This window comes from Zingiber officinale, chromosome 7A, assembly GCF_018446385.1.
Source record: "Zingiber officinale cultivar Zhangliang chromosome 7A, Zo_v1.1, whole genome shotgun sequence".
NCBI lineage: Eukaryota > Viridiplantae > Streptophyta > Magnoliopsida > Zingiberales > Zingiberaceae > Zingiber > Zingiber officinale.
This window is the reverse complement of record NC_055998.1, coordinates 9,593,232-9,609,538: the sequence shown is the minus strand read 5'-3', so window position 1 is coordinate 9,609,538 and position 16,307 is coordinate 9,593,232. Positions and strand designations below refer to the sequence as shown.

At 35.5% G+C, this 16,307-nt stretch overlaps 1 protein-coding gene and 1 pseudogene across 1 annotated transcript; one reads left to right on the top strand and one right to left on the bottom strand.

Annotated features, from left to right (window-relative positions):
- Positions 1–4,903: 4,903 nt before the first annotated feature.
- Positions 4,904–6,157, bottom strand: LOC121999192 (annotated as a pseudogene).
- Positions 6,158–10,635: 4,478 nt separating this feature from the next.
- LOC121999191 (receptor protein kinase TMK1-like) lies at positions 10,636–15,096 on the top strand. The gene is made up of 3 exons (XM_042553906.1): positions 10,636–11,332; positions 11,399–12,150; positions 15,025–15,096. Exons 1-3 carry the CDS (start codon positions 10,636–10,638, stop codon positions 15,094–15,096), a joined length of 1,521 nt encoding a protein of 506 aa, XP_042409840.1.
- Positions 15,097–16,307: the final 1,211 nt, after the last annotated feature.

Sequence of the window (16,307 nt, the reverse complement as noted above, 5' to 3'; positions counted from 1 at the left end):
ATCGAACTCATTGCTTGAATATCTCCTTGGGATATGCTGTAATGTATATTTTTAAGCATATTTTCTACATATGTCACGTAGAGAAGGTAAAAAATGAAAAAAAAAAAATGAATTTAATAGAATACTTTCAAAGCTCATGGCAATACATCTTCATGAAAAAAAATCACTTTAGAATATAGTTTATTTTGTCATCTGACAACCACATTTAAATTAACTAAATTGTAAATTTGTGAGATCTCTTGGGAGAAATAGCAAAAAAGTAAAGAATTCAAAACAGAGTATACCGAACCATCAACCCACATATCGTTACCATACCGAAAAATTCAGGTTAAAAATTTTTCATACCGATACCATATTGGAATTTCGGTATACCGAATTTCTGATATTCATATTGTTCAGGGTAAACTTTCGATATTAGTACAGTATATCAAAAATTTCGCTAAAAATCGTATATCGATATTGATATCGAAAATTTCGGTATGGTATATTACCATACCAAAATTTTTGGTAAACTTAAAATTGGTATAATTCGGTAAATTTCTATATGATATGTACGGTATACTAAAGTTTCGGTATTTTTCTTGTTTATTATTGCACCTGAAGATTTATGTTTTTCTTGTTTGTTAGAATAACTAGCCGAGACATTGACATCATGGAAAAATAATTGTTAATAGTTATGAAAATTCCCTAGAGATAAATGGTTCTGAGATATTTCTCATCATGCCTAATCTATTAGTTCAAGCCACAGAATTATTCCTGATTAATCTTGTACCTTTAAATAAATTCTACAAGGAATTCCAGTTGCTTGTAGTTTCTCCACAATTAGTGCCTCTAATACCCATATCTTACTGTTTCCATGGAAAATCTGCAGTTTTTTCCCTGACCTCATTTATTGTTACATGTTAATCACAATAGTTCATCTCATTCAACTTCTAACATTGTCACAGTAAACATAGGTGGCATTCTTTTGGGTGTTCTACAAGTCCAAGCATTGAACTATAACATGAAAAACATTCACGTCAATCTTGCTTCCTCTATATTAGAGATCGCCAGTGTTTTCAACAAAATTGACCTCCTTCTTATTCAGTCCATCAAAATTTGCTAAAAGATCGAACTCATTGCTTGAATATCTCCTTGGGATATGCTGCAATGTATATTTTTAAGCATATTTTCTACATATGTCACGTAGAGAAGGTAAAAAATGAAAAAAAAAATGAATTTAATAGAATACTTTCAAAGCTCATGGCAATACATCTTCATGAAAAAAAATCACTTTAGAATATAGTTTATTTTGTCATCTGACAACCACATTTAAATTAACTAAATTGTAAATTTGTGAGATCTCTTGGGAGAAATAGCAAAAAAGTAAAGAATTCAAAACAGAGTATACCGAACCATCAACCCACATATCGTTACCATACCGAAAAATTCAAGTTAAAAATTTTTCATACCGATACCATATTGGAATTTCGGTATACCGAATTTCTGATATTCATATTGTTCAGGGTAAACTTTCGATATTAGTACAGTATATCAAAAATTTCGCTAAAAATCGTATATCGATATTGATATCGAAAATTTCGGTATGGTATATTACCATACCAAAATTTTTGGTAAACTTAAAATTGGTATAATTCGGTAAATTTCTATACGATATGTACGGTATACTAAAGTTTCGGTATTTTTCTTGTTTATTATTGCACCTGAAGATTTATGTTTTTCTTGTTTGTTAGAATAACTAGCCGAGACACTGACATCATGGAAAAATAATTGTTAATAGTTATGAAAATTCCCTAGAGATAAATGGTTCTGAGATATTTCTCATCATGCCTAATCTATTAGTTCAAGCCATAGAATTATTCCTGATTAATCTTGTACCTTTAAACAAATTCTACAAGGAATTCCAGTTGCTTGTAGTTTCTCCACAATTAGTGCCTCTAATACCCATATCTTACTGTTTCCATGGAAAATCTACAGTTTTTTCCCTGACCTCATTTATTGTTACATGTTAATCACAATAGTTCATCTCATTCAACTTCTAACATTGTCACAGTAAACATAGGTGGCATTCTTTTGGGTGTTCTACAAGTCCAAGCATTGAACTATAACATGAAAAACATTCTCGTCAATCTTGCTTCCTCTATATTAGAGATCGCCAGTGTTTTCAACAAAATTGACCTCCTTCTTATTCAGTCCATCAAAATTTGCTAAAAGATCGAACTCATTGCTTGAATATCTCCTTGGGATATGCTGCAATGTATATTTTTAAGCATATTTTCTACATATGTCACGTAGAGAAGGTAAAAAATGAAAAAAAAAATGAATTTAATAGAATACTTTCAAAGCTCATGGCAATACATCTTCATGAAAAAAAATCACTTTAGAATATAGTTTATTTTGTCATCTGACAACCACATTTAAATTAACTAAATTATGAATTTGTGAGATCTCTTGGGTGAAATAGCAAAAAAGTAAAGAATTCAAAACAGAGTATATCGAACCATCAACCCACATATCGTTACCATACCGAAAAATTCAGGTTAAAAATTTTTCATACCGATACCATATCGGAATTTCGGTATACCGAATTTCTGATATTCATATTGTTCAGGGTAAACTTTCGATATTAGTACAGTATATCAAAAATTTCGCTAAAAATCGTATATCGATATTGATATCGAAAATTTCGGTATGGTATATTACCATACCAAAATTTTTGGTAAACTTAAAATTGGTATAATTCAGTAAATTTCTATACGATATGTACGGTATACTAAAGTTTCGGTATTTTTCTTGTTTGTTATTGCACCTGAAGATTTATGTTTTTCTTGTTTGTTAGAATAACTAGTTGAGACACTGACATCATGGAAAAATAATTGTTAATAGTTATTAAAATTCCCTAGAAATAAATGGTTCTGAGATATTTCTCATCATGCCTAACCTATTAGTTCAAGCCACAGAATTATTCCTGATTAATCTTGTACATTTAAATAAATTCTACAAGGAATTCCAGTTGCTTGTAGTTTCTCCACAATTAGTGCCTCTAATACCCATATCTTACTATTTCCAAGGAAAATCTGTAGCTTTTTCCTTGACCTCATTTATTGTTACATGTTAATCACAATAGTTCATCTCATTCAACTTCTAGCATTTCCACAGTAAACATAGGAGGTATTCTTTTGGGTGTTCTACAAGTCCAAGCATTGAACTATAACATGAAAAACATTCTCTTCAATCTTGCTTCCTCTATATTAGAGATCGCCAGTGTTTTCAACAAAATTGACCTCCTTATTTAGTCCATCAAAATTTGCTAAAAGATCGAACTCATTGCTTGAATATCTCCTTGGGATATCCTGCAATGTATTATTTTAAGCATATTTTCAACATATGTCACGTAGAGAAGTTAAAAAATGAAAAGAAAAAAAAATGAATTTAATAGAATACTTTCAAAGCTCATGGCAATACATCTTCATGAAAAAAAATCACTTTAGAATATAGTTTATTTTGTCATTTGACAACCACATTTAAATTAACTAAATTGTGAATTTGTGAGATCTCTTGTGAGAAATATCAAAAAAGTAAACAGTTGAAAACAGAGTATACCGAACCATCAACCCACATATCGTTACCATACCGAAAAATGCAGTGTAAAAATTTTTCATACCGAAACCATATCAGAATTTCGGTATACCGAATTTCTGATATTCATATTGTTCAGGGTAAACTTTCGATATTAGTACGGTATATCAAACATTTCGCTAAAAATCGTATATCGATATTGATATCGAAAATTTCGGTATGGCATAATACCGTACCAAAATTTTTGGTAAACCTTAAAATTGGTATAATTCGGTAAATTTCGATACGATATGTACGGTATACTGAAATTTCGATATTTTTCTTGTTTATTATTGCACCTGAAGATTTGTGTTTTTCTTGTTTGTTAGAATAACTAGCTGAGACACTGACATCATGGAAAAATAATTGTTAATAGTTATGAAAATTCCCTAGAGATAAATGGTTCTGAGATATTTCTCATCATGCCTAACCTATTAGTTCAAGCCACAGAATTATTCCTGATTAATCTTGTACCTTTAAACAAATTCTACAAGGAATTCCAGCTGCTTGTAGTTTCTCCACAATTAGTGCCTCTAATACCCATATCTTACTGTTTCCAAGGAAAATCTGCATTTTTTTTCCCTGACCTCATTTATTGTTACATGTTAATCACAATAGTTCATCTCATTCAACTTCTAACATTGTCACAGTAAACATAGGAGGCATTCTTTTGGGTGTTCTACAAGTCCAAGCATTGAACTATAACGTGAAAAACATTCTCCTCAATCTTGCTTCCTCTGTATTAGAGATCGCCAGTGTTTTCAACAAAATTGACCTCCTTCTTATTCAGTCCATCAAAATTTGCTAAAAGATCGAACTCATTGCTTGAATATCTCCTTGGGATATGCTGCAATGTATATTTTTAAGCATATTTTCTACATATGTTACGTAGAGACGGTAAAAAATGTAAAGAAAAAAATGAATTTAATAGAATACTTTCAAAGCTCATGGCAATACATCTTCATGAAAAAAATCACTTTAGAATATAGCTTATTTTGTCATCTGACAACCACATTTAAATTAACTAAATTGTGAATTTGTGAGATCTCTTGGGAAAAATAGCAAAAAAGTAGTTTTTTTAAACAATTAAGGGTGAACAAAGTTCAACTAGAACATACTAAAGGGATTTCCAAATATATGTAATGAGTTTTGCTAACATTAGAATACTGACCTGTGCATGATGTTTTTAGTATGCAAGTAAATTAACCCATTCAAAATATGACGGGTAAAATTGCGCACCACTGATTCAGTCAAAGCTCCTATCTAGCTATTTGTTGTTATCCATCTAGAACTGAGCTTGATGTCGATCGACAGTCTTTTGATCTACTCGGAATGCCTTAGCGAGAACTTCATCAGAGATGGGGGTTTTTGCGCCAAAAACTGCATTGGCAATTGTTATGGTACCGATGTTTTGGCTACTTAGAGCAGCGATTGCAATAGCTCTTGTATGGCCACGGTTGAATTGGAAGTGGACAAGGCCTTGAGGGAACACAAACACATCACCCTTCTTCAGAATCTTGGTGAAAAGCGGTTGGTTTGGCCGATGTTGGATGTCACAAAACCATAGAGCTCTCCGTCTAGCACGGTGAGGATCTCAGTGGTGCGAGGGTGAGTGTGGGGTGGGTTGAGTCTGTGAGGGCCGAAGTCGATGCGAGCCATAGAGATGCCGAGGGTGTTGAGCCCAGGAATTATATTCACATTGATTGCACGAACGTTGGAACCTAGCTTGTTTATGGTGTTGCCGGGCTTGTCGAGGCTAAAGGTGAAGAAGTCTTCGACATTCACACGCCATCCATGCTCTTGCAATCAAATCCATTAACAAGCACTGTAAATCAAGGAACTATTGAATAAAGTTTAGACGAGCCACTCAATCGAAAGATTGATTAAGGAGCAGGGGAAGACTGTGCATGTCATGCTCGTTTACCAATTCATAATCTCTCTTCTCACGCACAATACCAAATGAGAGTAGAGCATAGCAGAGCAGAGCAACGCTGGAAGAATGTTTCAAATCTACTTTTTCTCTATATAAACCTATTGAGATTGCATTGCATTCATCATTAGAATTGCTAGCTCAGCTCAGTGACACAAATAATCAAAAACATAGTTGTTAAACTGCTCCTCGTCGCAAAGATTTACTAATCAAATAAACAAGTGTTCATGTATATAAATGCATCGTTTACTATTCACGATTCTTTTTCATTTTAATCGATTGAAAAATTCAATCGATTGATTTAATCGATTAAAATTTCATTTTCTTTTGCTTTTATAGAAGAACAGTAACATTTAGTATTTCTTCATTTAATCGATTACCTAAATCGATTGAAAAACTACTTGAATCAATTAAAAGATTTCCGTTTTTAATGCAAGTTTAAATAAACCACATCAGCATGCTGATGCAGTTCCTTTCATTCAACAAATGAAATGGTTTAATTTCTAATAAAACGATTAACAATATGGCCATTAATAACCTTTTACCTCTCCACCGCCCTCCACTCACATCACAAATTACTATATATTTTCCCCTCTCCTCATCACTCATCACTCCGCACTCCGAACTCCACGACTCCACAGCAGCAACTAGCAAAGGTAATCCAATTTTTTATTGATTTTCTCTACTGCTAAGCCTGCTACAGGCTTAGCCTACCTCATTACGACTACAAAAAAATAACAGTGCATAGCCTGCTTGGCTCGTGAATGGCAACAATTAAGATAGAAAATGTGCGGAGCCTCATATGCATCTTTCATTCAATTATATTTATGACTAAGGTGCATGGGGAAAGTTTCTTTATGCCAAAAACAATGGGTATCTCTCCAACGGTTACCTATTCCTACAAGAGAGCAACTTTTACATATTTGGGGTACCTATTCTAGAGCAACCCAGTATAAGTATAATATGTTTTCTTTCCCATTTCACTTATTGAGAGATTCCTCATAATCCCATCTCCGATCGTTTCCTATCTATATATTTTTACACACTAATAAATATATCTACCTCACATAACCTTAATAATTGATTATGTAATTATTTATAAGAGACCTTCTATAAAATATGAGTATCTGAGCATTCCTATCAATTCTTAAGTGCGGTTTGGTACGTTATACCAAACCATCAACCCACATACCGTTACCATACCGAAAAATACGGTATAAAAATTTTTCATACCGATACCGTAACGGAATTTCGGTATACCGAATTTCTGGTATTCATATTGTTCACAGTAAATTTTCAGTATCGCTACAGTATATCAAAATTTCTCTAAAAATCGTATATCGATACTGATACTGAAAATTTTGGTATGGTATAATACCGTACTAAAATTTTTGATATATCGCATATAAATGCATGTTTTGATATTCATGATTTTTTTTTCATTTTAATCGATTGTTTCAATGGATTAAAAATTCATTCGATTGATTTAATCGATTAAAATTTCATTTTCTTTTGATTTTACGGAGGAACAATAACATCTACTGTTTCTTCGTTTAATCGATTGAAAAACTGTTTGAATCGGTTAAAAGATTTCCATTTTTAATGTAAGTTCAAACAAGCCGCATCAGCATGCTGATGTAGTTCCTTTTATTCGACAAATGAAATGGTTTAGTTTCTAATAAAATGATTAATAAAGTGTCCACTAATAACCGCTTTCCTCTCCACTGCCCTCCACTCACATCACAAATTACAATATATTTTCCCTCTCCTCATCACTCATCACTCATCACTCATCACTCCGCACTTTGAGTTGCACACCTCTGCAGCTCCGCAACACTTTGCACTATGCAGCTCTGCACTCCGCAGCTCCACAACAGCAACTAGCAAAGGTAATCCACTTTTTTATTGATCTTCCCTCCTACTAAGCCTGCTACGGGCTTAGCCTACCTCATTACGACTATAAAATATAACAGTGCATATAGCTTGTTGTTGACCTCGTGAATGGCAACAATTAAGATAGAAAAGGTGCAGAGCCTCATATGCATCTTTCATTCAATTATATCTATGACTGAGGTGATCCCACGAGAAAAATTTCTTTATGCCAAAAAGAATGGGTATCTCTCCAACGGTTACCTATTCCTTCAAGATAGCAACCTTGTACGTATTTGGGGTATCTATTCTAGAGCAACCTAGTATAAATATAATATGTTTTCTTTCCCATTTCACATATTGAGTGATCCCTCATAATCCCATATCCGATCATTTCCTATGTATATATCTTTACAGACTAATGAATATATCTACCTCACTTAACTTTAACAATTGATTATGTAATTATTTTTAAAAGACCTTCTATAAAATATGAGTATTTGAGCAATCTTATCAGTTCTTAAGGGTGGTTCGGTACGTCATACCGAATCATCAACCCACATACCGTTACCATACCGAAAAATATGGTATAAAAATTTTTATACCGATATTGTATCGAAATTTCGGTATACCAAAATTCTGGTATCATATTGTTCAGGTTAAATTTTCGGTATCGGTATGGTATATCAAAAATTTTGTTAAAATTTGTATAACTATACTGATACGAAAAAATTTGGTATAGTATAATACTGTACAAATTTTTGATATACCGTATATAAATGCATGGTTTGATATTCACGATTCTTTTTTCATTTTATTCGATTGATTCAATCGATTAAAAATTCAATTGATTGATTTAATCGATTAAATTTTCATTTTCTTTTGATTTTACGGATGAACAATAACATTTACAGTTTCTTCGTTTAATCGATTACCTAAATCAATTGAAAAACTGCTTGAATCGGTTAAAAGATTTCCATTTTTAACGTAAGTTTAAACAAGCTGCATCAGCATGCTGATGCAGTTCCTTTCATTCGATAAATGAAATGGTTTAGTTTCTAATAAAATAATTAATAACATGGCCACTAATAACCGTTTACCTCACCACCGCCCTCTACTCACATCACAAATTACAATATATTTTCCCCTCATCACTCATCACTCCGCACTCCGAGCTGCACAGCTCCGCAACACTATGCACTCCGCATCTCCAGAGCAGCAACAAGAAAAGGTAATCCACTTTTTTATTGATCTTCCCTGCTGCTGAGCCTGCTACGGGCTTAGCCTACCTCATTACGACTATAAAATATAACAGTGCATAGCCTATTGCTGGCCTCGTGAATGGCAACAATTAAGATAGAAAAGGTGTGGAGCTTCATATGCATCTTTCATTCAATTATATCTATGACTGAGGTGATCCCACGGGGAAAATTTATTTATGCCAAAAACAATGGGTATCTCTCCAGCGGTTACCTATTCTACAAGAGAGCAACCTACGTATTTGGGGTACCTATTCTAGAGCAACTTAGTATAAGTATTATATATTTTCTTTTACATTTCACTTATTGAGTGATCCCTCGTAATCTCATCTCCGATCGTTTCCTATTATATATCTTTACAGATTAATGAATATATCTATCTCATTTAACCTTAACAATTGATTATGTAATTATTTATAAGAGGCTTTCTATAAAATATGAGTATATGAGCATTCCTATCAGTTCTTAGGGTTGGTTTGGTACTGTATACCGAACCATCAACCCACATACCATAATGAAAAATACGGTATAAATTTTTTTTCATACCGATACTGTATCGGAATTTTGGTATACCAAATTTCGGTATATCCAAATTCTAGTATTCATATTGTTCAGGGTAAATTTCGATATCGGTACGGTATATCAAAAATTTCTCTAAAAATCATATATCAATACCGATACTAATATCGAAAATTTTAGTACAGTATAATACCGTACCAAAATTTTTGGTATATCATAAAATCGGTATAATTCTGTAAATTTCGATACGGTATGCGTGGTATACCAAAATTTCGATATTTTTCCCCACCCTTATTAGTTCTTAAACACTATCTTCTATCTCTTCATAATAATTCATAATAAGTAGGAAACAATAGGGACCCACTGTGAAGCTTGATCCTCTATAAAATCTAACTAATTCAATAAAACAAACGACCAAATAAACTAGTAATTTACATCTCCTTTATGAAAAAATAATAAATCTAAATCTAAATCTATATAAAATGAATTGTGAAAAAAAAAGAGATATCATATGATAAATTGATTAAAACCTGTAAAATTCACAGGATGGTCTTTAGTGACATGGCCTTTAGAAAACATATTAAAAGCTATAAAATTACAAGAGTCAGATAATGAAAATATGATCAGAAAAGGAGCTACAACCATTGCCATTGTCATTGTTAGGAAATTTCTCTTTTTTTTCTCCTCCCACTTGGTTGTCTTGCAATCACATAATTTACCAATAAGACAATTCATAATAAGAAAATAAATTAAAATCATTCTCAAATTTTTCATATTTCAATTTTTTATTTTTTATTTATATTTTATTTTTATATATTTACAAATCACAAGTAACGACCAAAGATGACGGCGCCATCTATGACCATTTCAAATTAATGCAATTATTATGGTTTTTTTATTAAAAAATTATAGAAATTCTAGAAAAATATTTGACTCAAAATTAAATTTTGAATATGAAGATATTTAAACGCACTGTGTAATTTGAATTACAAAATATTTTGATATTCAAAACTCCATACTTTTCCCCTAAATATTATTCCTTCCATTAAGATTGAATATTTTTCCTCCTAATTTGTACATTCATAAGCAGTGACCATTATTGTTGATCATTTGTAGGCTATTATGTAATTAAGCAATAGGCATGAGTCTTATCTATGATATTAGATAGCTTTAGAATTTATAGTGTTTAAATTTAGATTGTTAGTTATTTTTTAGTTTTTTTATTAGGAAATCGCTATATCTACTTACATAGATTTTTTTAAAAGATTCAGAACCAACTAGAAGAATACAATATTAAAGATGTTAGAGTTAACAATTTTGACTATAAGATTTTATATTTTTTTACTTTATTAATTATATTATATTATATTATATTGTTGCGAATTAATATACTAGCTCTGCTCTCAATTCAACCCCCTCATTAGATTGTATAGGAGATTGATGGCCGAGACGAGGAATTGCACTCCCTACGCCGCCTTGGTCTTCTTCTTCCTCTTCTACTTACTTGTGATAGATCTATGCTGTCAATGTCGTGGTGAAAATACAGATGATACAACCATGTATGAACTGACACGGTCCCTCTATGGGGTTCCTTCCAACTGGAAGCCCCAGTTAGATCCTTGCACCTGGGATGATGCTATTTGCTCCCGCGACCGCGTAATTGCAATAAATCTTGCTCAGAGCGGTATTTCCGGAAGCCTTTCACCAACACATGGAAATCTTACCTCACTCACGTCTCTTCAACTGGAGTTCAACAACATTTGCGGCCCTCTACCTCGCCTCAGCAAACTCTCCTCGCTCCGGAAGATATACCTCCAAGCCAATTCCTTTGATTCCATCCCAAGTGGATTTTTCATCGGACTCTCCTCCCTCCAAGAGATCTCTTTAGATGATCTCCCTCTCACCACTTGGAGCCTCTCCCAGGACATCACTTCCGCAACTAGACTCGTCTACTTTTCCGCCATCAACGCTTACCACACAGGCTTGATTCCCGACTTCCTTGGCTCCTTATCGAGCCTCGACATTCTCCATCTCTCTTACAACTTGCTCACCAGCCCCCTCCCGAGCTCCTTCGTCGGCTCCATCCTCACGAAACTCTTCCTTGATCACCAGCAATCTCGTGACAAGATCTCCGACTGTATTGGCGTGATTGGGGCAATTCCCCAACTCACCATGGTCTAGCTACAGTCCAACAGTTTCACAGGGCCAATTCCTGATCTATCCAACCTCAAGGTCCTTGAATCCTTCGAGGTCCATGGCAACTCCCTCATGGGCATTATGCCGCAATCTCTCGCTGCCTGCCTTTGCCTTAGGATTGTGAACCTCTCTAACAACATGTTACAGGGCCCTCTTCCGTCGTTCACCATCAAATCCTTCATTCAGTTGTTATTAAGCAACAATAATCTCACCGGAACAATCCCTGATAGCTTGGCTCAGATCCATATTCTCAAAATATTAGATGTCACTAATAACAACCTCAGTCGGGATATGCCAAAATTTCATAGCTCTGTTAAGGTTGAAACTGATGGAAATCCCAATCTTTGTAACAACTCTGACTCAAGAGGTGAAATATCTTCTCCAACAAGTGGGGCACCTAGTCCTCTAGACAAACTCTCAATTGTGGGTATCATCATAGCTGGGGTGGTTCGTATAGCTTGTTCAGTAGGACTTTTACTGTATCACCTCATAAAGAAGAACAAGAAGAAATTTGAACTTAGCATTGAGAATGTAAATGCATACCGTGATGAACCTAAAAGCTTGCATATGTCTATTCAAGCATTGAAAATGACCACAAATAATTTCAGTGAGGATTTTATATTGGATAAGGGCGGTTTTGGAATCATTTACAAAGGAAATCTCAGTGGAACATTAATTACTGTGAAGAAAAGTATATCTGATTTCATGGGTCAAAATGGCCAACAAGAGTTCAAAAAAGAGATTGATGTTCTTAAAAAGGTTAGTATATTTTATTTTTATGGTTTTTTTCATACCGATATCGTACAGAAGTTTTGATATATCAAAATTCTGGTATTCATATTGTTCGGGTTAAATTTTCGGTATCAGTACGGTATATAAAAAATTTCACTAAAAATCATATATCGATACTGATATCGAATATTTCGGTATGATATAATACTATACCAAAATTTTTGGTATACCATAAAATTGGTATAATTCGATAAATTTCGATACGGTATGTACGGTATACCAAAATTTTGGTATTTTTTATCACCCCTATCAATTCTTAAACTCTATCTTCTATCTCTTCATAATAATTCATAATAAGTAGGAAACAATAGGGATCATTTGAAGCTTGATCCTCTTTAAAATCTAACTAATTCAATAAAACAAACAACTAATAAACTAGTAATTTGCATCTCCTTGATGAAAAAATAATAAATCTAAGTCTAAATCTATATAAAATGAATTGTGAAAAAAAAGAGACATCATCTGATAAATTTATTAAAACCTGTAAAATTCACAAGATGGTCTTCAGTGAAATAGTCTTTAGAAAACATATTCAAAAGACATAAAATTACAAGAGTTAGATAATGAAAATATGATCAGAAAAGGAACTACAACCATTGCCATTGCCATTGCCGGGAAATTCCTCTTTTTTTTTCTCCTCCTATTTGACTATCTTGCAATCACATAATTCAATTATTCCCAATAAGACAATTCGTAATCAGGAAATAAATTAAAATCATTCTCAAAATTTTCATATTTCAATTTTTTTATTTTAAATTTCTATTGTTATAATAGATGAATATTCTTTAATGAATAATTGTTACTCTTTGATAGGTTATTATAATTTTCAAAAAATGTTGTCCCCTAAAGATATCTTGGTCAGATATTTGGCTGACCGGTTGTATATTGGCAGAGTAATACATAAGGCAGAGTACCCAGTGTGAAGTAAAATAGGGTCGTCCGACCTATCGGCTGAATGTGCTAGATATTGTGAAGTGCTGGAGCTTTGATATTGAAGCAATATGGAGCTAAGTCCCCTTGTTCCGGTCGGTTCTATGACAGACCATATGCTAGGATACTTTCTTTTGAGGAATGGGGAGCTGAGTACTAAGAGATTCGATTGGTACTTTTAGTCAATCGTCTATACATTAGGAGGCTCATCCCTAAGATGATAACATGAGATTTGGAAGCCGGGCCGAGTCAATAATGAGAATTGCCTTGTACATTTATCTTCTGCACATATATTAGATGAGCGTGCTGAGCTGTGTAAACATAACCGACTTTTTAACCATCTAACTATTGGTACGGGAAGCATCTGACGATCGAACCTGTGTTTTGATTATGGCAAAGGGTTCAAAGTTAGGTTGTCTTGTTATTTAACAAGGTTGAATGAGTTTGCAAGAAAGTCCTAAGTGTACTTAGGCAAAAGTCCTAGCTGTTGTTAGGTAGGTGGAAAATCATAGGGGGTGGTAACCCTAGGTCCTAGGGGTAGTAACCCTAGGCAAGGAAAAGTCCTAGCTGCGGTTAGGAAAAGGGAATATCCTAAGGGGCAGTAACCCTAAGTCCTAGAGGGTGGTAACCCTAGGTGAAAAGTCTTGGCAGGTCGAGAGCTTAGAGCAAAATCCTAGGGGATGGTAACCCTAGGTTGAAATTCTGGTGTCGCGAACCGGGTGGAATACTCGATGGGTCATGGAGCAGACGTCCAGCATGAAGACCGAATGCTTTGGATGCTGAGCAAAAGTCTAGTTGGTCTGGAGCATCAACTGGCAACAGGTAAACTCTCCTGAATGAAGTAGTTGAGGACACGTTCCCCGGTGAGGGAACAGTAGACGTCGGTTCGTCCTAGGATTTTCGGATGAAAATCCGAAGTCAGAACCAAACAGTTAGAGGCTGTCATAATTTCATATTATATTGTTTTTGCCTGAACTAACTTTGTTTTGCAGAAACATGGAAGTTGGAGAAAGTTGGTCCGGGCGCCTCGAGCTGGTTCGGTCTCCCGGAGTCGGCCCAGGAGCCTAGAACCTAAAAGTTATCGGGAAGCTGATGTGGCACGCGTGGAGTGGCCGAGCCACGTGGTCTAGGCGCCCGGAGGGGTTCCGGGCGCTTGGAACAACCTATATTAGAAGCCTCGACCAGAAGCCCAAGGACAACACAACAAACAACTTTCACATCTTCGAGCTACTCAGAAAATGCCTCCTCGACGCTCAAAAGCTACTTCAAAAAAATTTGCGCAGAAGATTCATTTTTCCGAGTTGTTGGTATTCTTTAAAACTTCTCTTATTAATTTTAATCAATCGTTGTACTTGTACTTATTCTGGATTGATTACTGATTACCCATCAAAAACATTCTTACGTGCGGGCCTTGGATTAGGTGTCACCAAAGGTTCCTAACCAAGTAAAAAACTTGGTGTTTGCATTGTGTTTTATTTTCCACTGCGTATTTTACTTTGAGTTTTTTGAAATGAACAAAATAGCCACGAGTGCTATTCCTCCCCTCCTCTAGCGCTGTAAAATACCGAAAATAGGCGAATATTAATAAGGGAATTTTTCAGAATTTTTGGAATTTTTTTGGGAATTTTTCGGAGCTCGTACGGATGAGTTAACGGGGATGAAAACGGGGGCCGGGAGAGCCTGTTTAGGATGCTATTTAAGCGAGGAAAAATTGAATTTATTTATTTCCTCGCTTTTCTTTTTCTTTTCTTTGTTTTCGCCGAATTCTTCCCTTTCCCCCTCCGCGCGCCCGACTGTGCCCTAACCGCCGAGGCGGTTCCCTCTCCTATTTCTTCTTCTCCTCTTCCGAGCATCCGCAGACGGCAAGAACTTTTCTGCCCTAATTTCTTTGACGCCTTCTCCACACGACAGCGCCGACGCCACAGAAGCCTCGTTCCTTTGCTCGTCGCCCTCGGCGTGGGGATCCCGTTCGCCGGACATTGACACCGCAGTTCTTCCTGTGCCTTCTTCCCTTCTGAACGCCGGCAATCTACCACAATACCTCGGTCCTCAGTGTCTCCCGATCCGAGCCCTTCTTCCCTTTTTATGTTGTCGGAGCCGACCAGCACAGGCGACGCTGACCCTCTCTTCCCACCGGTGCCGGTCATCTTCCTCTTCTTCTTCCTGAGACACCGCCGGCCACCTCCACACCGTGCCCTAATCCTCCGATCTCCTTACATCAGAGCCGAGCTCTCCTCACAGCGAACCGTGCCATTTTTGGTCCTTGCACTGTTAACACTCGTCTGTGGTAAGGAGGTTAAATTAACTTGTGTTGGTGATAGGTTAATGTATGAGATTTTAATCTTGTCTTCTGGATCCGGTTGATTCCAGTGAGGTAAGATTTTGTTCTGTGGAATTTCCGGCAGAAATTCCCTCTGGCAGCACCTGGTTTCCGCAGCGGCTGTGAATTGAGGTAAGGTGTAGAGAAAGTAATTTCTTTTTGTCACGCCCCGGGTAAGTCTCTGTCCGAAGAAATTTCGACAGCACCTCCCCTGTACGGGTGACAATCTGAAGCATTTCTACAGACATAATATACATCAGCCACAGGCGGCTGGAATATACACACAAACACGCAGTTATATACATATCATCAGCCCACTCGGCTGGAACAAAATATAAAACACAGCAGAAAAATGATAGAAATCCAAAATACATGACTGCTAGCCGGCTAGGCTTACACCACACAACAACACAATACTCCGGAAACAAAACCGGAACACAAAGTCAAATACACACATACCATATACCACGATAAACATAAACAAAATGCGAAGACTGGTCTTCTAATGTATTGTGGGGACCGGCAGTCAGGATACTCCAAGCGACTCCATAAACAACCTGCTACCTGAAAAAGATAGTGTCCACGGGGGTGAGTTCAACAACTCAGCGAATACCTAGTTGACATGTATAGTAAACTATAACAAATAGTAATAACTATGGAGAACAGTCTCCTGAACAAAAGAAGGTAATGCATAATAGAAAAGGCTAAAGAGTACTGTACTCACCAGGGCCACCTATCAGAACAATCAGGTCATCAGATCGGAAGTGTCATAAATCCTGTATGCATGTCAAACATATGCATCCATCCAAATGCAGCGTATAAGTGCAGCAAACACAAGCAGCAAATGCATAAATGCGTATGATGCCAATGATGC